Here is a 23169-nt window from a genome sequence, read left to right as displayed (position 1 = left end):
TGTCATCCAGGAGCTTGGTTTTATAATCTCCGTATGTTGGTCTTTGATGGTGGCAATTTCCTGGTGTGATCTCCTAGCTACTAGAAAACAGGGGATCTGGGCAGAAGAGGCCCAGTCCCGATCTGAGCAGGCTTGGAAATCAAGATAAATATTAATTTGAAGTACTGAAAATACACTTTCGATGGGCCATAAAGATTAGTTAAAGGGAAAAAACTGAAAGAAAGGGGAGTTGCACACCTGGGTTCCTCTGCCAGTTCCTTCATGTGTGAGGCTCGTCCAAGCATGTGGAGAGTGGCCTTGAGCATGGCTGTGGCTGGGTTCCGGAGGTCTTCAGCTGCTCCAGGCCGGGAGGGAGACTCAACCCACCCCTTCGGAGGGGCCCCAGTGAAAACGGCCAGGCTCGGGGGCAAGAGACTCTGACCAAAGGATAATGTCCTAAAACCATCACTTTTGGGGATCTGAATTAACGTATGAATAGCCTGGGGAGGGACACAAACATATAGACCACAGTTCCTGCCTGTGTCCCCTTAACATGCTTCCTGGAAATTGAATTTGACAGGTTTTTCATGAACCTACCTAAATGCAATGGAGTTTTTAAAATGACCACATCTACTTTTTAAATAGGGTTTTCATTTAAAATGCCATTAAAACCATGTCTAAATGCAATGGAGGCCAGGAAAGTTAGCTTCTGACCAGAATAAAAGTCAAGATTATTTTTCCTCTGTTTGTTTTACTAGAAGAAGATAGATATTAGGAAATATTTTTCGTCTCTGTCCCTTGAAAGGCTACAGACATATTTCAGTTATATAAAGATGCTCCCATTACTTCGTTTCTTTCTTTCTTTTTTTAAATTGAGTTACCATGAGATACATAGTTACAAAGTTGCTCAGGATTGGGTTTTGGTCATACAATGTTCCAACACATGTCCCTGCACTAGTGTACATTTCCCACCACCTATGTCCCCAGTTTCCCTCCTGCAACCCCCCTTTCTTTCATTTGTTTCCCTTTAACTAATCTTTATGGCCCATAGAAAGTGTATTTTCAGTATTTCAAATTAATATTAATCTTGTAGTAGTAGATTTGTTGTTTGAAAGCAGGCAAGGGTCAATCAGGACAACTGATGAATTAGGTAGATGATAAAGCTAATTGTTACAATTTCGTAAGAATGATGTTTGGGGGCTGGAGCGATAGCACAGCAAGCAGGGCGTTTGCCTTGAACGCAGCCAACTCGGCTTTGATTCCCAGCATCCCTTATGGTACCCTGAGCACGGCCAGGGGTAATTCCTGAGTGCAGAGCCAGGAGTGACCCCTGAGCATCGCTGGATGTGACCCAGAAAGCAAAAATAAATAAATAAATAAATGATGTTTGGTGGGTAGAAATGCAGCGTGAGACACTGGCGACCCAGTTTCCATCCCTACCATCACATGGTCCCCTGAGCTCTGCTGAAAGGGACCCCCAAGCACTGTGCAGGGCTAGTGTCTGAGGGTCATTGGGTGTGTCTCACCCCAAAAAACAAATAAACAAAAAAGGTCTACACTCATACTATACACTACCACCCCAAAAGCAGAGCTTCTGTAGTTCTTGTTCAACAAGAAAATTATCTGCCTATGAAAGAAAAAGAAAAATAATATATTTTCCTCATCAGAGAAAAATAAAGAATCTGAAATCTTCACAATTTAGTATTAATGATCCCTAAAAACACAATGCAAAATTACTTAACATATTAACCTTATTAACCTAGAAAATGGGATCTATTCTTAAAAGAAAAGCTGGTAGGATCTACCCTGAACATGAATAAGATGTTAAAATTTAAAAGACAGATGTGCTTAAAAAGTTTTTTTTATATAGTTTAAGCACAGTTGATAGGGCCAGCGATGAACTGGAGTCCCTGCTTTTCATGCGAAGGCCTCTGTTTCATCCCTGGCACTGGTTTCTGATCCAGGGATAGCCTTTGCAAAATTGGTATGGCCCGAAAAACAAAACAAGAGACATTATTAAATATCCCCAAATGAAATATTTTACATTTACTCTAAAACTTTCTTATTATGTTACCACTGGTTTACAATACTGTATAAACTTCAGGAGATAGTATTATATCTCTCTATGTATATTAGCTTCACTGAACCTACCATACATTCTTTTGCATGAACATACAAATACATGTATATTTGGGGAGGTTTGGGGCCACACCTAGCAGGTCTAAAGGGTTACTCCTGGTTCTATGCTCCTGGGTGGCACCTGGGGGAACCACATACAATGCCAGGGGTCAACTCAGGGCCAGCTGCATGTGAGGCCGAGTCCTTAACCCCTACCCTATCTCTCCTGCCCCAAAGATATAAATGCTTTCTCCCAGTGCCCTGCGTTACCTTTTATTTTTGTGGTACTTTCTTTCTTTTTGTTTCCTCCTCAGTAGAGAAATAGGAAGCTTAAGTACAAAAATTGAAAAACAAAAATATTTGAAAGGAATTTTCAAGGGGAGAGTTGTTACTCTCTTTTTGCTTTTAAGATTTATACATTTTGACTGATGTATATGTTGGTGTAGACTTCTGCTGTTTATTTTATTTTCTTGTACCTGCATATTTTTTCCTGCTATAACCTTTGAAAATTATGTGTTATTCTTCAATTATTTTTCCACCACAGTCTTCCCGTCTGAGATTCCAACTAGCTGTGGGTTTGATTGAAATAATCTAATAAATCCCTGAAATTTCTTTTGTTCTTCCCTCTGTTAGTTATGTTAAGTAATTTTAGTGAATTATCTTAAAATTGTCTTACTTTTTCATTGTCATGCTCTTTTAGCTGTTAAATTAATCTGGTGATCTTCCCCCCCAAAATTGTACTCTTTAGTTCCAGAATTTATATTAAGTATACTACAAACTGTAGATTGGCTATTGGTTCAAGAATGTATTTTGGTTTTGTTTGTTTGGTTTTGGGACCACATCTGGTGATGCTCAGGGCTTACTCCTGATGGAATTCAGGGGATCACATAAGGTACTGGGGATCAAACCTATGTTGTGTTATGAAAGACAAGCACTTTACCTGCTGTGCTACCTCTCTGACCCCTAGGAATGTATTTTGTAATTTATAGATTATCTAATAAAAAATAATATGCAAACTCTATAGCTAAAAAAACTCAATGAAACTAAGAATAACTTTTCAAAATATAAAGCAATCAGAAGAGCAATAAATGGGTAAATAAATTTTAGAGACAAATTGAAAGCAAAGGGTATAAATGATAGACCCAATACACAACCATATCAATAGTTAAGGTGTTAATGGCCTAAGCATTCCAGTTGAAAGATTGGGATTGGGGCTGGAGTGATAGCAGAGCGGGTAGGGCATTTGCCTTGCATGCGGCCAACCCGGGTTCGATTCCCAGCATCCCATATGGTCCCCTGAGCACGGCCAGGGGTAATTCCTGAGTGCAGATCCAGGAGTGACCCCTGAGCATCGCTGGGTGTGACTCAAAAAAGCAAAAATAATAATAAGAAGAAGAAAATGCAAACTCTATAGCTAAAAAAACTCAATGAAACTAAGAATAACTTTTCAAAATATAAAGCAATCAGAAGAGCAAGAAATGGGTAAATAAATTTTAGAGACAAATAGAAAGCAAAAGGTATAAATGATAGACCCAATACACAACCATATCAATAGTTAAGGTGTTAATGGCCTAAGCATTCCAGTTGAAAGATTGGGACTGGGGCCGGAGTGATAGCACAGCGGGTAGGGCGTTTGCCTTGCATGCGGCTGACCTGGGTTCAATCCCTGGTGTCCCATATGGTCCCCCAAGCACCGTTAGGAGTAATTCCTAGTGCAGACCCAGGAGTAACCCCTGAGCAATGCTGGGTGTGACCCAAAAAGCAAAAAAAAAAAAAAAAAAAAAAAGATTGGGATTGGTAGGAGACGGAGTGATAGTACAGTGAGGAGGGCATTTGCCTTGCACATGGCCGGCACAGGATTCGATCCCCGGCATCCCATGTGGTACCCCAAGAACTGCCAGGGGTAATTCCTGAGTGCAGAACCAGGAGTAACCCTGAGCATCACTGGGAGCCTTGCACACAGCTGACCTGGGTTCTATCCTCGCACCCCATAATGGTCCCCAGGGCCTTTACCAGACACTTCCGATTCTTGAGCACAGAGCCAGAAAAAATCCCTCAGCACTGCCAGGTGTGACCCAAAACCCAAAAAGCGAACAATAAATAAAATGAAAATGATAGGTAAGAATTTTAAATGCATTTTAAATTTTAAACGCATGTCATTACAATCTATCTGAAAATATTATCAATGAATCTGTCTGAAAAGCAACCAACAAATCTATCTGGAAATGATATGCATTGTAGGATTTCCACTATAGAATATTCTGGAAAAGGTAGAACTATGTGAAATATAAAAATAACACTTTTCGGGGCTGGAGCAATAGTACAGCGGGTAGGACATTTGCCTTGCACACGGCCGACTTGGGTTCGATTCCCAGCATCCCATATGGTCCTCTGAGCACTGCCAGGGGTGATTCCTGAGTGCAGATCCAGCAGTAACCCCTGTGCTTTACCAGGTGTGACCCAAAAAGAAAAAAAATAACACTTGTCGCCAGGGGATAGGGAAGGATAAATAGGCAGAGAATAGAGTCTTGTATGTTCTTTCTATGGGCGTGCATATATCTTTATTTAAACGTCATGATTCACAAAGTTGTTCATAATATAGCTGGTTCAGGCATTCGATGTTCCACCACTAATCCCACCACCAACAAGACCTTCCCTTCAACAGTGTCCCAGTTTCCCTCCCACCCTCCACGCCTGTCCCTTAGCAGGCACAAGCAAATTTATGTCCTATTGATAGCTACAACAAAATAGCAAATGGAATTTAAAATAGGAGATCAATAGTCATCAATTTGTGATAATTGTTAGTTCTCACAATGTTGTAACTATTGTGCCATTGTAACCATTGTCTGAGTGTTTGCTGAGCTGGTTGTTGCTTCTGTGTTACTGTTTCCACACACTGAACTTGGTGAGCTTCTGTGCAACTTTCTCATCAAAATTGCTGCACTCTACTGCACTGTCAGTACAGCAGAATGTAGAGGTGTCATGTATTTGGCTGCTCACCCCAGGGGCTTGGAGACTTGGTGGCTGGCAGCTGGAGGAGGTTCAGTCCCCGAGCGGGGCCTCTTCTACGTAGAGGATGTAGGTGTGGGTGGAGACTGCTGGGCCTCGGGTACTGAGGGGAATCCGCCCTGCCCACTCTGGGAAGGCCACAGAGTTCTCACCCAGAGATTGAGCTTTGAGGACAATTTAGCAGCTTTTCAATATTGTGGGGTTCCCTCCCCTGCTTTTTTTTTCACAAAAAATATATTTTGGGGGCTGGAGCAATAGCACAGCGGGTAGGGCACTTGCCTTGCATGCAACCAACCTGGGTTCGATTCCCAGCACAAGGCACACGCCCTACCCACTGTGCTATTACTCCAGCCCCATAAGCCCTTCTGTAAGAGATCATTAATATGTTGTTAAAGGTTAAGCTTTCTGTGCTTAAAATATATATATGTATATCTATGTATATATATATATGTAAAAAAATATTTCCCTCTAAGATTGGTTGCCTCCTACTTTAAACCCTATCAAATGTGGTGCAGTATTCTTGGAGTATGGGTGATGTGTGGTATGAAGTGTCACGCAGCCACAAATGCAGCCGCATGGTCCAGGAATAGGTTTACTCATGAATGAGACTCGGCCCAAGCGTGTGGAGAGCGGCTGTAAGCATGGCGGTGGTTGAGTTCTGGAGGTTTTCAGCTGCTGGGGCTGGGTCCCTTGGGGCTGGGAGGATTCTCACCTGCTGCCCTCCAGTATGCCCTGAGTGAAACAGCCTGGTGTGGGGTCCAGTGGCATGGCTATGGTGAGTGTCATGCTATGCTCCCTTCCGGGAGAGGACATGTGACTCTGGATGGTGGCCGATTGTCTGGCGCCAGCCAGAGGTGGCTTATGGGTGTGACTGCTGAGTTGCCAGAGACAGGGGAGGTTTACAACGATTTTAATAACAGAGTTTTAGACATTCAATGTTCCAACTCCAAATCCAGAGTAATTTTTTCTGTTTGTTTGTTTGTTTGTTTTGCTTCATTCTGTTTTGTTTGTCTGCATCCAGCTATGCTCAGGGATCACTCCTGGCAGTGCTTGAGGGACCATATGCAGTACTGGAGACGTAGCCCAAATAGGCCATGCACAAAGCAAGCCCTTTAGGCCAGGCACTATCTTTCAGGCTTACCCCACCAGAGAAATTTTAAAAGAGTTAGAGGCTGGAGCGATAGCACAGTGGGGAGGATGCTTACCTTGCACACAGCCAATCTGGGTTTGATCCCCAGCACCCCATATGGTTCCCTGAGCACTGCCAGGAGTAATTCCTGAGTACAAAGCCAGGAGTAACCCCTGAGCATCGCCAGCTGTGACCCCCCCAAAAAAATAAATAAATAAATAAAAGAGTTAGATCACTCTATAAAACTGCAATGGTGTATACTTGTCATATATTTGTCAAAATTCATAGTAAAATTTAATGTAAACTCTGGACTCTGTGTGATGATGCTCTTCCACTGTGAGTTTGCTACTGTTTGCTACTACACCATTATTGCGGGGGTTTCTTAGAGGGAGGGCTGCACAGCTGGGAGATATATGGAAACTCCACCTTCAGTTCAACTTAACAGTGAGCCTAAAACTGCTATAATAGTAAGTCTATTGGGGCCAGAGCAATCACGCAGTAGGTAGGGCTCTTGCTTTGCATGTGGCTGACCAAGTTTGATATCCAGAACCTCGTGTGGTCCCCCACGCCCACCAGGAGTGATTCCTGAGCAAAGAACAAGGAGTGAGCCCAGAGCACAGCTAGGTGTAGCCCAAAGCAAATAAATAAATAATATATACTTGAAATATAGAAGCATATTTATATATAAATAAATAAAAATAAGATAGAAAGTTTCTGTCATATACACAGCATGCACAAGAAGGCCAGAGTGGCTATATCAGAATAAAATCATTGTCACTGTCACTGTCATCACTGTCATCTTGTTGCTCATCGATTTGCTCGAGTGGGCACCAGTAACATCTCCATCGTGAGACTTGTTGCTACTACTCTTGGCATATTGAATATGCCACGGGTAGCTTGCCAGGCTCTGCTGTGCGTACGGGATACTCTCGGTAGCTTGCCAGGCTCTCCGAGAGGGATGGAGGAATCAAACTCGGGTTGGCCATGTGCAAGGCAAATGCCCTACCTGCTGCACTTTCGCTCCACTCTCAGAATAAAATAAATTTCCAAAATTAGTTCACTACACTGGTAAAAAGATTGGTGCTCAAACATTGTATGATTGGGACTAAAGCAGGAATAACTTTGTAACTTTGTATTTTACAGCAATTCAGTAAAAAAATAGAAATACAAAAAATAAATTTAAAAAATTGTATCAACAACAATTCAGAAGGCCTCTTTAGAATGATAAAAGTGTTAATTAAAATGACATTTAAGGGGCTGGAGCGATAGCACAGCGGGTAGGGCGTTTGCCTTGCACGCGGCCGACCCGGGTTCAAATCCCAGCATCCCATATGGTCCCCTGAGCACGGCCAGGGGTGATTCCTGAGTGCAGAGCCAGGAGTAACCCCTGTGCATCGCCAGGTGTGACCCAAAAAGCAAAAAAAAAATAAAAAATAAAAAATAAAATGACATTTAAAAACCACAAATTTGTCTATGTTCAAATACACTTAAAATATATGAAAAATAAACAAGATTATTAAAGGGAGAGCTGGACAGATCAGTATAGTGGATAACATACTTGCCTTGCACACAGCCAACTGGGTTTGATCACTGGCACTGCATATAGCCCCCTGAGCCCGCACAGAGCCAGGAGGAACTCCTGAACATCACCAGGCGTGACACAAAAAGCCAAAACAAAACAAAACAAAACAAAACCCCAAACTTTCCAACAAACAAAATCCTTACTAAGGAGGCTTCTCTGTTGCATCCTATCAAACATTTAAAGAAGAAATAATCCCAGTCCTACAAAACTCTCAGAAAATTAAGGAGGAAACACTTGCCAGCTCTCCCTCCCTCCCTCCCTCCCTCCCTCCCTCCCTCCCTCCCTCCCTTCCTTCCTTCCTTCCTTCCTTCCTTCCTTCCTTCCTTCCTTCCTTCCTTCCTTCCTTCCTTCCTTCCTTCCTTCCTTCCTTCCTTCCTCCCTTCATTTCCTGGCTGTACTCAACACTTACTCCTGGCTTTGTACTCAAGGGTCATTACAGAGATTGAACCTAGGTCAACCTCTTGCAAGGCATACCTGCTCTACTATCACTCAGGCCCCTTGCAGGTTTATTTTATGTTCATATTGTTGTGATTCTAAAGCCAGATGAGGACATCTTAATTTAAAAATATAACTCATTCCCCCAAATAACCCCTAAACTACAGACTGATTCTCTCATAAATATAAAGCAAATATCTCAACTAAATGTTAGTGAAACAAATATAATAGCATATAGAAAGATAATTATGCACCATACCATAATGACAATGCCAGCTTGGTTCAACAACTTAAAACCAATGTAATTCAACTAATAGACTATAAGGGGGAAATAGTATGATTGCTTCAAAACAAAGAAAAAAGCAGTTCTCAAAGTTCAAGTCTTTCATCATTAAAAATAACTCTCAGCAAAATAATTAACTTAAAAAACTTCTTCAACTTGATTAAAGACATCTATACAATCTAACCACTAATACCATGTTTACTACCTGAGATCAGGAAAGAGTCAAGAATGTTGCCTCCCACTACTTTTATTTCCTGTCCCCTTCAAGGGGAAAAACAGAAAAGATACGGGTGGCCAGAGTGCTTGTACAGCGGGAAGGGCACTCACATTGCATGCTGCTGACGAGGGTCAATCTCTGGCACCATTTATGGTCCCCAAGACTGCCAGGACTGGTCTGTGAGCACAGAGCCAGGAGTAAACCATGCACACTGCCTGGTGTGGCCCCAAACTAAAAGGAAAACAAACAAACAAAAAAGATGTTCTGCTTAGAAAGTAATAAAAAAAAAGTCTTTATTTGGGAACCAAGTAAGACTGTGGTAGAGTCTAAATATGTTTGAAGCCCTGGATTCAATTTCTGTTCCCACCAAAACAAACTTCGTATGTAAAAACCCTGAGGAACACCCCCCACACCCCACACACACAGGCTCCAGCACTAGCTATTAGAATAAATGGATTCAGCAAGTTTATAGGATATCACTGCACCACTGTATCACTGTCATCCCATTGCTCATCCATTTGCTCCAGTGGGCACCAGTAACATCTCCATTGTGAGACTTGTTGTTACTGTTTTTACAATGTACCAAATCAATTGTGTTTCTACTACCAACTACTAACACTGAGAAAGCAAAATTATCAGGCTAGGAACATCCTTTGCCTGGAGGAGGCCGTGGTTGATCCCCACCACAGAGTCCTAAAGAATCCTAGGAGTATTCCTTAGCCTCTCTAGGACCAACCCCTGAACTCTCCCAGGTGTGTGTGACCTGTGATTTCTGCCCCTTAAGAAAGTAAAGTTATGGGGGGTCTCGGGGGTTCTGGAGTGATAGCACAGTGGGTAGGGCGTTTGCCATGCACGTGTCCGACCCGGTTCAATTCCCAGCATCCCATATGGTCCCCTGAGCACCTCTAGGAGTAATTCCTGAGTGCAGAGCCAGGAGGAACCCCTGTGCAATGCCAGGTGTGACCCAAAAAGCCAAAAAAAAAAGCAAATTATCAGAAAGGGCTGGAGAAATAGTCACAGGTAAGTTGCTTGCCTTGTACTCGACAGTGGTTCAATTCCTGGCACCGAATATGGTATGATGCCAAAAGTGTGCCCAGAGCATAGATTTAGGAGTAAGCCCTGAACACAGCCAGGTGTGAGTGAGCCCCCTGCCAAAAAAAAAAAAAAACAGGGGTTGGAGAGATAATATTGAGGGTAAGACATTTGTCTCCAATGAGGCAGACCCGAGTTTGATCCCCAGCATCCCATATTGTCCTCTGAGCCCCGCCAGGGGTGATATTTGAGCACAGAGCCAGAAGTAAGCCCTGACCATTGCTAGGTGTAGCCCCAAAGCAAAAGCAGACAAAAACCCAAATAGAAACAAAACACAAAAGCATATAAAAAGTTTAGTGAATGATGTGCCATATATTTTTGTTGAAATTATAAACCATTAAGTTATAAAACAGTAGTTTATAAAACTTGGGGCCAGAGAGACAGTACAGTGGGCAGGGCCTTTTCCTTGCCTTGCACATGGCAAAGCTGGCTTCGATCCAAGGCATTTCATATGACCCCACCCCCACCCCCCAAGCACTGCTAGGAATAATTTCTAAGTGCAGAGCCAGGAGTAACCCCTGAGCATTGCTGGGTGTAGCGCAAAACAAACAAAATGAAGGAAGACATACATAGAGTACTATGCATCATTCATAGGTTGAAAGTCAAAATTATGAAACTGGAAATCTCCCTTGAATTAGTCAATAAGCTATTGTGCTTCCTGTGGAAATCCAAAGTGGACAAACACAGAGTGATAGCACTCATTTGTGAGGTAGAAGGATGCCTAGCAGGGAAGTAACTAATGCCACAGTGTGAGAAGGGGAGAGAGGACAGGGAAGGGAACACGATAGCAATGAGAGAGGATGAGAACTGGGCGCTGAGCGAGGTAAAGCATGATATTCTATCAGTAATACACTGTAAAGCCACAGTACCCGGGGCTGAAGCTATAGCACAGTGGGTAGGGCGTTTGCCTGGCACTCGGCCGACCCGGGTTCAATTCCCAGCATCCCATATGGTCCCTTGAGCACCGCCAGGAGTAATTCCTGAGTGCAGAGCCAAGAGTAACCCCTGTGCATCGCCGGGTGTGACCCAAAAAGCAAAACAAACAAACAAAAAACCACAGTACCCAAAAGGAAAAAGAAAAAGAAAGTGCCTGCTACAGAGGCAAACTGGGGCCATTGGTGGAGGGCGGTGGACCCTGGTGAAGGGACTAGTGCTCCAGCATCGCAAGCCTGTCTCTCAGTCTTAAAGAACTTTGTAACTTTGTAATTCACAGTGATTCAATTAAAAATTTATTTTAAAAAAATTTTTTAAGTTTGCAAATGTCCAGGGCACAGTCTCCTCCTGAGCACCAATGGATGTGTCCCAAGAAACATACACATACAAACACACACACACACACATACAACAAAGAAACACTTTGTTTCCTGATTTCAAGAACAATATGTAACTCTTGAATAATACATGCAGGGACAAACAGCACAGAAACACTTTGTTTCCTGATTTCAAGAACAATATGTGTTCTTGAAGTTATTAATCTTATCTTTTGGTTTATAACTTGGCAATAAAATAATCCTCCCGAGAAGACAGATAGTACAACTCTTGAGATAAGCAGGTGACTTTCCAAGGTGGCTTTCCGGGAGGAGAGAGGCCACACCCAGCGGTGCTCAGGGGTTACTCCTGGCTCTGCACTCAGAAATCACTCCTGGCAGGCTCAGAGAACTGTATGGGATGCCGGGGATCGAAACTGGGTTGACCACATGCAAGGCCTACCTACTCCAGCCTTGCAGGCTGGCTATTTTGGAGAATACTCATACTCATTTGGAATGACTGCTAACATGGATATAAGCATTATAGTCAAGAACATCCTGGGTTTAAATACTAGATACAAATATACTTTCCTCCCTAAACCTTAGTTTCTTCATCTCCTAGTGGGTTGCACAGCGAAAAATTTAAGGAAGTAAAGCATAAAGGCTACAGCTAGCCTACCCTTGGTTTGAATCTTGGTACTTCCTTCTCGTTGTTGTCATTTTAAGCTATGTGGTCTGGGTATGTTTAACTATTCTTTGCCTGACTTACTTCACACACACAAGGACCCGGCTTTGATCACCTGCACTGTGGTCCGCAGAGCACCATCCAGTGTCTCAGAGCTGAACCATCAGGCCTGACTGGCTGAGGATCATTGGGAACAACCCCAATGACCCCTGAGTACTACTAAACAGCCTCCCCATCCCCAGCCACTGAAAAAAAGGTGACTACCCATGGGGCAGGAGAGATGGTACAGTGGGTAGGGCACTTGCCTTGCATGTGGACAACTTGGGTTTGATTCCCAGAACCACATAAAGTCTCCAGAGAACTTCAGGATTGATCCCTGAGCTCAGAGCCAAAAGTAAGTCCGGAGCAGTCCAGGGTGTGGCCCCCAAACAAAACCAAACCAAAAGAAGTGACCCACCCAAAAGGTTTTTGTGAACAGTAAATGAATTTATTAATAGACCTAAAATACTTAGAACAGTCTGGCACATAAAAAGTGTTCAACAGGGGCTGGAGCAATAGCACGACAGGTAGGGTGTTTGCTTTGCACGCAGTCGACCCGGGGCATGGGTGGAAAAATCTTGATTTGCCTTTACTATTTTTTTAATGTCTGAAAAAATCTCACTGATATCATCATAATGTGCAAATGGAAATCTTAATGCTAGATTTCTGCTCTCAGACTCAATCATAGGCTATATCTCTCCTTCAGCACTGGCCAGACTTCACGTCCTCATGTCCACTGACCCAGGGACTGCAAAATAGAGATTACAGCCCTCTGCTACTCTCTCTCTCTCTCTCTCTCTCTCTCTCTCTCTCTCTCTCTCTCTCTCTCCCATATTAGACAAATTACAGGATATCAAAAAATAACCCCAAAGTTTTCATCTCTCTTTATTCTGTGATTGGGGCTATAATTGCATGCTTGGTGGTATTACAGATTACCCCCAGCTCAGTAATGGGGTTGCACATAGTTGTGCTCAGGAAACCATGTGGTTGAACCCAGGCCTTCAGCGTATAAGGCATGGCCTTGCTCATTGAGCTCTGCACCATTATTCTGTAATCTGGGGGAGGGGAGGGAGTTCAGTCACACTCCACTGAGCTCAGAGGTTATTTCTGCCTTTCAACTCAGTAGTGACCTCCTCACCCCCACCCCCCTGTAATGCTCCCTGGTGATGCTCAAAGAACCACCACGTGCAAAGCCAGAGTATCAAGCCAAGACTGACAGGATGCAAAGTCTTGATTCCTGAACTATTTCTCTAGCCACTTAATCTGTAATTTTTAAATTAACAAAGAAATAATTCCTATCTTCATTAAGAATACTTTAAAAAAAAGTTTTTTGCTGTTTGGGTCACGCCCAACAATGCACAAAGTTTATTCCTGGCTCAGGCAGTCAAAAATTACTCCTGGCAGTGCTGGGGGACCATATGGTATGCTGGGAATAGAACCTGGGTCGGCTGTGTGCAAGGCAAATGCCCTACCCGCTGTGCTATCACTCTAGCCCCATTAAGAATACTTCTTACAGGCTGGAGAGAGAGAGTGCTGTGGTTAAAGTGCTGTGCATACAGTCCACTGTACTAGCAACACATATGGTCCTTTCAGCCCTGCCAGTAGTGACTCCTGAGCACAGAGACAGGAGTAAACCCTGAGCACCACTAAGTGTGGTCCAAAACCAAAAGATTTATTTATTTATTTTGATATTTAATGTTTTAATGGAAAGAATGAACAAGAAAAATTTTAAAGTAGGAGCCCTAAGATAAGGTTGGAACAGTGCCATTGTTTTTTCTTCAGTAGGGGAAGTGGCATCCAGCTGGTCTCTGACACAAAAACCAGACCTTGGCCCAGCTTCCAAAGGAAGGACAAATCATTATATGTTGAGAGGCACATGGCCAACCTGGGTTTAATCCCTGGCATCCTACATGGACCCCAGAGCGCACCAGGAATGATCCCTGAGTGCAGCGCCAAGAGCAACCCCTGAGCTCTGCCAGGTGTGGCCCCCACAGCACCTCCCCCAAATAAAAAGAAAAAAAGAAAAAGAGCTTGGGAACAACACCAAGCACAAATGTCTGCACTGGTTGGGAGGAGGACGAAGAGGCATTTGAAGATCTGAGATCAGGTAACAGAATAGATACTTACAATAAAGACATAAAGACACTTCGAAAGTAAAATTCTCTCAAAAGAATTTCATCTGAATGAGAGTAGTGATCCATCTTTCGAAGTCTACTAAAATCAAAAGGAAATCTAGAAAGATTTGATGAGACATTCATGTCAACCGCAGAACAAAGCCAGCAGGAGAGAGAGCAGGAGGAAGCAGTTTCTTCACAAGGTTGGACTGATGTTCTGATGCAAACGCTACTAGGTGGGGGTGGGGGGATCAAAGGTGATGCTGGTCAAACCCATGACAGGCCTTGATGAAAGGGAAAGAGATGAGACAACCATGAGGAGCAAGGATGACTGGAAGATTCTGATGAAGAGGAGACAAGCATGAAGGTGAAGATGACAGTGAGGAAGAGACGGTGACAGATGAGCACTGATGGATTCCCATCTTTTCAAATCCCTGGGAGCAAGTCGTTGCCAGCTCGCTTTTCTTCCCCCACCGTTCTTGTGTTCAGTCACCTTGCCGCCGCTGCCGCTGTTCTGGGGCCGCAACCAGGCCAGCTCAGGGCTTACTCCTACTGGCTCTGTGCTCAGGCATCACTCCTGGCAGGACTTGGTGGACCATATGAGGTACCAGAGAGTGAACTGGGGTCGGTAGCATGCAAGGCAACTGCCCACTCTGCCATCTCTTAGCAGCACTTAGTTATCCTGTTTTTGAGGTCTCTTTTATCTTATCCCCACCGTGGTTCTGAACTAAATTGGGGGAATATACCTTGAGCAGAATGTAGTATCAAAAATAGTCCCTCACCCCTTGGGCGGGAAAGAGAGTATAGCGGGGAGGGCGCTTGTCTTGCCTGTGCTGACCCGGGTTCTATCCCTGGCACCCAAATGGTCCTTCGAGCCCCGCCAGGAGTGATTCCTGAGCACAAAACCAGGAGTCAGCCCTGAGCACGGCCAGGTGCGCCCATCCCCCTCCAAAAACAAAAAGCAAACAAAAGCCCCCACGAAAACAAAGTTTCTTGTCCAAACCACCCAGCCAGTAGGGACCGCGCCAGGATGAACCTTGGGGATGAGGACCCCGCGCGGGATCTGCCCGGCCACCTCACCTGACTGTGCTCCTCGCGGCTCCCCGGGACACGCCCACTTTGGGACACGCCCACTTCCCCTGGCACCCGGGGCTTCAGGGGGCCGCGCCCGCCAGCCCTCTGCAGTGGACAGCGTCCGGTTCGCTCCCAGCGCGCCCGCCCCCACCCCACCCCCGCGCCTCCCTTCCTCCCCGCCCCCGCCTCCTCCCGCCCAGTGCTCCTCCCCGCCCGGGCTCCTGGAGCATCGAGAGCCGCCGGGCAGCGCGGGACCATGGGAGGCGCCCACTCCCAGATGGCCAGGGGCGCGGACGCCGCCGGGGGCAGGGCCCCGAGGCCCCGAGAGACCGCGTGAGTCACAGCGCCTCCCCGGAGCTTCTGGGTTGCATGCCGCCGGGGAGGTGGGCTTCCCGGGAGGTGGGCTTCCCGGGGGGTGGGCCTCCCGGGGCTGGGCTTCCCGGGGCTGGGCTTCTTGGGGGGGGGGGGCTTCCCGCTCGCACCCGGGGCTCCCTGCAGGCTCCGGCGCGCGCCCCTCGCAGTCCCGCTGCTGTCCTGCGGGAGGACCCCGAAGTTTTGCACTTGTCGGAGCTGGAAGACGCGCATGCACCGGACAGTTCTTTGCGGAAAGGTGCTCTCAAGGGTCCGAGCCAGAGCGCAGCCCCTGCGGGTCCCGGAGTTCGGGACGGCGTTTTCTGCTCCCTTGCTTGCGGGCAGATGATGACGGGGTGTAGGGCAGTCTTGGAGCAGCAGCAATCAGGCTTTTGTTCTAGGGCTGAAACAATCGGGGACACCCGGTACCGAACGCAAGATGCGAGGGCAGCCTTCCAGAGCACATGGTTTAGAGCAAGGTCTAAGGGGTCCGGGAGAGCCCGCGCCTGTCCAGGAGAGCGCGTGGACAGCCCCGCCGCGTCCAGACAGCCAACAGGCGCGGGCGTGCGTGCCTCGGGCCGGCGCGATGTTTGGGAACCCCCGCGCTGCTTTAATGCAGCCACTCAGCCCAGCCAGCTCCACCCCAAGCGCACAGAAACTCAGTGCCTCGGCCGAGACCGCACAACAGCAAACGGGACATGGGTCCGGGCTGTCCGCGGCCACAGCCCCTGCAGCAGGACGGTGGAAACAGAAAGTGCGTCTCTGCCGGCTGGCCCTTGCCCTCTGCCGGAGGTCGGAGACGTCGCAGTTAGTGATGCTTACAGGCTTTGGCTGGAGGAAATTGGCAAAGTCAACTGGATCTGTGCCAGGGGGCTGCCCAGCGGTGCTCCGGGGGCTTTGGGGGCCGTTCCCCACATCCAGAGCGACCTAGCCTGACAGCCCAACGCTCAGGCCTTGGCTGCCAGCCCACCCAACAGTGCGGTGGTAGGATCACGTGGTGCTGAGTTTCCAGTGAGACTTGAGAGGTTTGAGGTTGTTTGCTTGTTTGTTTGGGGACCACTCCCAGCAGTGCTTAGGGAACCAGGGGGAGCTGATGGGGGCCAACCTGAGCATGTTCCCAGTGCTCTGTGCTACCTTCCGGTCCCTCCTACTGCTTGTGACCCTAATCCCTGAACCATAAAGTTCATGTAATTTTTTAAAAACAGACATGAGGCAATTTAACATTGAGTTGTTAAGCGTTTAGGAGGCAGATAGCTCTGGTTTAATTTAGGCTCCGAGCCTAATAATAATAGTTGCAGATACTTAATCAGTTTCTTGAGGTCTTTGTGCCTGCTTTCTAGTTTTTAAAATAGTGCTAACAATATCTGCTTCGCAGGCTCTTCTAAGGATAAGGTAAGATGGTGCCTGTGTTCTACTTTTATCTCTGAGCAACATATTGGTGTTTCGGCATATCATAAAGATTCACCACTTAATCTTTGTGAACAGATTTACTGCATAATTTGAAAGTAAATGTTGGAATTAATCACTAACAGCTTGCTAAAGAAATTCTTTCAGTGTAAAGTTCAGTGGTTCACTTGGAGAATTTGAATCTCAATAATTAGATTACCCAGTATGAGTGTGGTAGATTATTCTTCTCTTGGTGTGGTAGATTATCCTTCTCTGGGTTGGACTGGAGCCATACACAGCGGGTAGGGCGTTTGCCTTGCACGCGGCCACCCGGGTTCGATTCCTCTGCCCCTCTCGGCAGAGCCTGGCAAGCTACCCGTGGTGTATTCGATATGCCAAAGGCAGTAACAACAAGTCTCACAATGGAGATGTTACTGGTGCCCGCTCGAGCAAATCGATGAGCAATGGGATGACAGTGATACAGTGGTATGGTAGTCAATAGAAAGTCTCTCTCTCTTTCTCTCTCTCTTGTCAATCTCAATAGAGGTCAGCACATACCTTATATAATTAGCAAAGCTTACTGAAGCGATAGCACAACGGGTAGGGTGTTTGCCTTGCATGTGGCCGGGTTTGATTCCTCCTGGGTCGATTTCTCCATCCCTCTCAGAGAGCCCAGCAAGCTACCGAAAGTATCTCGCTCACATGGTGGAGCCTGGCAAGCTACCCGTGGCGTATTTGATATGCCAAAAATAGTAACAACAAGTCTCACAATGGAGATGTTACTGGTACCCACTTGAGCAAACTGATGAACAATGCTAAATAATCGTCATTGGTCTGCACCAAGACACAGAACCCAAGGATGCCCATTCTTACTCAAAGGAACACATTCAGAATGCGACCTGGTATTATTGGGATTATCTGTCATAGCAGAGAGTGTAAGCCATTTAATGAGTCCACACTTCAGACTTCCTAACACACACAGTGTGAAGGAATCTAGAAATATGAGATCCAGCGGGTAGAGCACTTAGCAGATTCAATCCCTGGCACCACACATAGTCTCTGAGCCCCACCAGGAGTAATCCCTGAGCACAGACCCAGAAGTAAGCTCTGAGCACCTCTGAGAGTGCCTTTCCTCTGCCTCCAAAAAGAAAAATATGATATCCAGGGTGGGAGGAATAGAAAAATGGGCTGAGCATGTGCTTTGTGTGTAGGAGACCCGTGTTTGATTTCAAGCACTGTGTGTGTTACCAAGCACATCTGAGAGGGAACCCAGAGCACAAAGTCTGGAGTACCCATGGGCACTGGCTGTCTCCCTCCCATATCCCCCAACAAAGGAAAGGAAAAGAAATATGAACTTACAGGTCAGAGGGATAGTACTGCGCTTAAGGGTTTTTGCCTTGTACGTGGCCAACCCGGTTCCATTCCTAGAGCACTGAGTCAGGAACAGAGCTGATCCCTAAGCAGAGATCCAGGAGTAAGCCCTGCCTGGCACCAGCTGTGCCTCTTCCCAGGAAAAAAAAGAGCCATTGTGTTTAATATACTTGAAAAGAAAAACGTGGGGAGATGGTGCTGGCATTAAGGTGCTTGCCTTGCACGCAGAGGGCCTCAGTTAGATCCCGGGCACTGCGTCTGGCCCCCCGAGAACTTCCAGGGGTTACTCCCGAGCCAGGAATAAATCCCGAGCAGCCGTGGCCATTCCCCTACCCACCAATAAATAAAGATCAGGACAAGAGGGGAAAAAAAGAACTGTATGAAAGTTATATGTAATATACATAAATAACAGATACACATGAAACATTTGCTGCAAAATATATGGAAAGCAAAATGCATACTTTTTGCCCAAGGCCTGACTTACTCGTATATACAAGCTACAGCTCTTAGCAGAGTCCAGGAAAGTAGGAAATTCATTTTTAATGTCATCCAGCTGCTTATTTCCTGCCGGACATATGCTGTTCTGGATAATTGACCTCAAGGAAGTCCCCCTGGTCTTGCTACTACATTTTTTAAATTACTACTCTTCTTTTGTTTAGTGCTTGAAAACTCACACTGGCTTGCAAATTAATAGTGGCATTTATTTTCTAAGGGAGAAATTTCACAGTTCATATTTTTAATAACTTATTCAGCACCAAAATTAACTAGATCTTGAAGAATACTATTGTGAAGTGTAAAGCAAGTTAGATATATAAAAATAAAGGACGGTGGCTGGAGGATAGCACAGTGGGTAGGGTGTTTGTCTTGCATGCGGCCGACCTAGGTTCGATTCCCAGTATCCCATATGGTCCCCTGAGCACTGCCAGGAGTGATTCCTGAGTGCAGCCAGGAGTGACTCCTGTGCACCACTGGGTGTGACCCAAAAAGCAAAAAATATATAAATTTTTTTTAAAGAATGGGGCTAGAGTGATAGTACAGAAGGTAGGATACCTTTGATTGTATTTGGTGATGTGTCCAATGTGGATTTTCTAAGAGTAGTAAATAATTTATAGAGATCTGAGAAGACTAGCATTAAGCAGTTTATTTTTCATTAGGAAATAAGGTGTCTAATTAATTAATCAAGTTTATGGTGAGCCTGATGCCTGGGATGCAATATATGTGCCTGTCACCAATTATCATTAAGTCTCTAGACCAGGGGCCAGGGAAATAGTTCAGCAAGTAAGGTGCTTGCCTTCCATGTGGCTGGCCGAGATTTGATCCCTGGCACTGCCTATGCACAACCAGGAGTGATCTCTGAGCAGAACACCAGAGCCCTGAGCACAGCTGGGTGTTGGCCCCGACCAACGTCCTCCAAATAGTAAATTTCTAAACCAATCTTTTGGAATTTAACATAATGGAATAGACAGGTGGCAAACTTAAGAGCAGTTTCTGAGGTCTGAGTGTCCTTGCTGTGTATCTCTGTCATGGGAATCCCACACAGGTTCTGCAGGATTGTAGTGAACTGCAAAGTCAGTAGCAGCTAAGCAAAAATTACTCTTGATGGACAAGTCACCGAGAGGCACATGTCCCTGATGAAAAGAGGGAGGCTCTGGCTTTGAAGTTATAGATGCATTTAGAAAAGTGTGACTCAAAATGAGTAAAGTTAGGGAACAACATTTCCAAAACATATAGCTTTCAAATTATCCATCTTCTCATCACATAGTTTTTATTGCTGTCAAAAACATTTAAGGTCGGAAAATGTTAAATACTCACATAAAAGGTTGTAGTGTACAATTAAGAGACAGATTTAGAGAATGTTTGTGGAAAAGAACCAGAAAACCAGCTCTGAGTCCGAGTTAAAGGAATGATAGTGTTCAGCTTGGCGGAGGGAACGGAAAGTTGTTGAAGTATGCCATTTGGGGAGCACACTGGCTGGCTCCACTCTGGTAAAGCCCACCCCAGAGGACACAGTTGGAATTGCATGAGAAGGGAATCGCTTGGGAGCGTTTGCTGACTTTAGACATACACAACTTCTAGATGGTGAGGATAATTGAAAGGGCCCTCAGAGAGGAGTTACGGGGCTTGTCTTACCCACTGCTGACCTGGGGTTGATCCCTGGCACCCCACATGGTCCTCCAACTGCCCCCCCCCCAGGAGTGATCCCTGAGCACAGAACCAGGAGGAAGCCCTGAGCACAGCCGATTGTGTCCCTCCCCCGCAGAAAAGGGAAAGGAATAGTAAAATGAGTTAATTTTCTGAAAATTATGTAAAGGAAAGATGCCTGTTGAGGATGTCAACTCTAAGGGAGTGCTGGCATCGTTTTGCCCCAATTTCCTCCCCTTTGGCTTTGGTAACCAGCTGTGCCTCACCATCGGCTCTCACAGCTCTTCCCACCTGCACGGGTTTCATATTAAAAACCCAGAAAACACAGAAGATAAAGCAAATAGCACTGCTGGGGTCCTGAGCAACCAAAGTGGGTTTGCTTTTTTAGAGTGGGCTTCAGGACACCTGAATTTAACCCAAAATCAGGAAATGAACTGGTGCCATCTGAAATGGCCACAAAACATTGTCTGAGGATGAGGGATATGAGGTGCTTTAAGAAAAAGGAGTGCTTGCAACCAGAGAGAGAGTACAGCAGGCAGGGCACTGGTCTTGCTTACAACCAACCCAGGTTCAATCCTCGGCATCCCATAGGGTTCCCCGAGCCTGCCAGGAGCGATTCCTAAGAGCAGAACCAGGGGTAACCCTTTAGCACTGCCAAGGATGGTCCAAAGAAGGAAAAGGGTGCTTTGCATTTTTGGGCAAATATATATAACACATAAATCCATCATTTTAATCATTTTAGAGTTTGGGTTTGAGTTTCTGTTTGTCTGTCGGGAGGCCACATCTGGCAGTCCTCAGAGGCCACATCTGGCAGTCCTCAGAGGCTACTCAGAGGTCATTCCCCATGGGGTTTGGGATCGTGGGGGTCTGCAGCATAGGAGGCAACCACAGAAAGCCCTGTACTATCTCTAGTTCCAATCATCTTAAAGTATAGAATTCAAAACATCCAGTACATTTAAAGTGCTGTATAACCACCAAACTTTTTCTTTATTCCAAATAGAAACTCTGTATCCATTAAACAATGACTCCCTGTTCCCCTACAGGGCAGCCTGCTAACCCTTTCTTCTACTTTCGTCCCTGTCCGCCCACATAGAAAGAAAAGTATAATCTTTGTTCTGTTGTGCCTGACTTCCTTCACGTCCTTTCAGGACCCTTCTGTGGAGCCAAAGACATTCGAGCAGGCAGGCGCTCGCCTTGTCCGAGGCCAACCCAGGTTCAAGCCCAGCACCCCGTGTAGTGGCCTGGAGTGCGGGGCCAGGAGTCAGCCCTAAGTGTGACCCAGAAACCAAAAGAAAAGGAGGAAAAAAGACTCATCTATTCTGTGGCACATTTCAGAATTACAGTCCTTTTTATAACTGCAGTATTCCTTTGTATTTCTTTATGCCTGAAAGGTCTGGGATGGGCTCATGAAAAGAAAGAGCAAGAACCAAGAAAGGAAATGGGGTTGAAATGAGTTCATTGAAAGCACTTCCCAGAGGTTCATGGGTCTCCTAAAGAAGCCAGTGAATCTGGGGACTGGAGCGATAGCACAGTGGGGAGGGCATTTGTCTTGCACGCAGCCGACCCGGGTTCAACTCCCAGCATCCCATATGGTCCCCTGAGCACTGCCAGGAGTAATTCCTGAGTGCAGAGCCAGGAGTAACCCCCAGAAGTAACCCCTGTGCATCGCCAGGTGTGACCCAAAAGGAAAAAAAGAAAAAAGAAGAAGCCAGCGAATCTGTATCCAACATTCAAACTTCTAGAGTTGATTTATACCGGAAGTCTGGATGGGAATGCTTGATTAAGGGGGGCTAGTCCCAGGGCTTTCAAACTAGTTCCAGGAATTAAGAAATCCTGGGGCAATAAGAAATCTCTGGGTGGTTTCACACATGCAGATCCTTTACTTGAGCACCTGAGCAAACCTATCAATACCCCCTTTCTGTTTATTCATCTTTTTTTTTTTTTTGCTTTTAGGGTCACACCCAGCGATGCACAGGGGTTACTCCTGGCTCTGCACGGGTCGGCCGCGTGCAAGGCAAATGCCCTACCCACTGTGCTATCATTCCAGCCCCATTTATTATTATTTTTTTTTACTCATCTCTTGATAGACCCTTGGGTTATCTTCCAATAAGGAAAATCACCAATAAGTCCTTTTTGAAAAGTTCTACTGTGAACATTGGTGTGCAAGTATCTGTTTGAGTACCTGCTTTCAATTCTTCTGTGTATATTACTAGGTATGGAACTGCTGGGCTATATAGTCATTCTCTAGTTAATGTTATAAGACACCAATAAACACTTCGTTTACCAACATGTAGGATGGTTCCAGTTTCTCCATATTCTCACTCTAACATTGGTACCTACCTTATTAGTACCTCTCCTAATGATTTGTGTGAGGCTGGTGGCTCACTGGATTTGGATGATCAATGATGTTGACCAATGATGTGATAGTGTGTTTATTGGTTACTTGCTTACCTTCTCTGAAGAAAGGCCTACTCAAGTATTTTACCAGTTTTGAGTTAGTTGTTTTGTTGCACTATTTTGTACTTGCTTTTGTGTTCTTTATACGTAAAGGTATATTTTGTTTTCTCTCTTTATGTACCGGTGTTCTTTATATGTTTTGAATATTATTCTTTATCAGATAAGTGATCTTTTAAATTATTATTTTGGGGTCATACCCAGCAATGCCCAGGAGTTATTCCTGGCTCTGCACTCAGGAATTACTCCTGGCAGTGCTTGGGAGGCCATTTGGGATATTGGGGCTCGAACCTGTGTCAGTTGTGCACAAGGCAAATGCCTTTCCTGCTGTACTGTCACTTTGGCCCCAAGATAAGTGTTTTATTTGCAAAGATTTTCTCCCATTATGTGAGTTGCTTTTCCCCGCCCCAGTATTAGACAGGGCAAGGGATGTAGATCAGTGGTAGAGCATTTGCCCTTCAA

General features: G+C 45.5%; 1 protein-coding gene across 1 annotated transcript in view; it reads left to right on the top strand.

Moving 5' to 3' along the window:
* The first annotated feature begins 15229 nt into the window (after nt 1–15229).
* Nucleotides 15230–23169, top strand: part of TACC1 (transforming acidic coiled-coil containing protein 1) — a 107194-nt gene continuing 99254 nt past the window's right edge. Inside the window, exon 1 of the mRNA XM_055118679.1 lies at nt 15230–15336. Coding sequence (XP_054974654.1) covers nt 15260–15336 — 77 coding nt within the window. The 5' untranslated portion in view covers nt 15230–15259. The remainder of the gene's footprint in view (nt 15337–23169) is intronic.

Source organism: Sorex araneus, chromosome 1, assembly GCF_027595985.1.
Source record: "Sorex araneus isolate mSorAra2 chromosome 1, mSorAra2.pri, whole genome shotgun sequence".
NCBI classification, from domain to species: Eukaryota; Metazoa; Chordata; class Mammalia; order Eulipotyphla; family Soricidae; genus Sorex; species Sorex araneus.
This window is presented reverse-complemented; position numbering and strand designations above follow the sequence as displayed.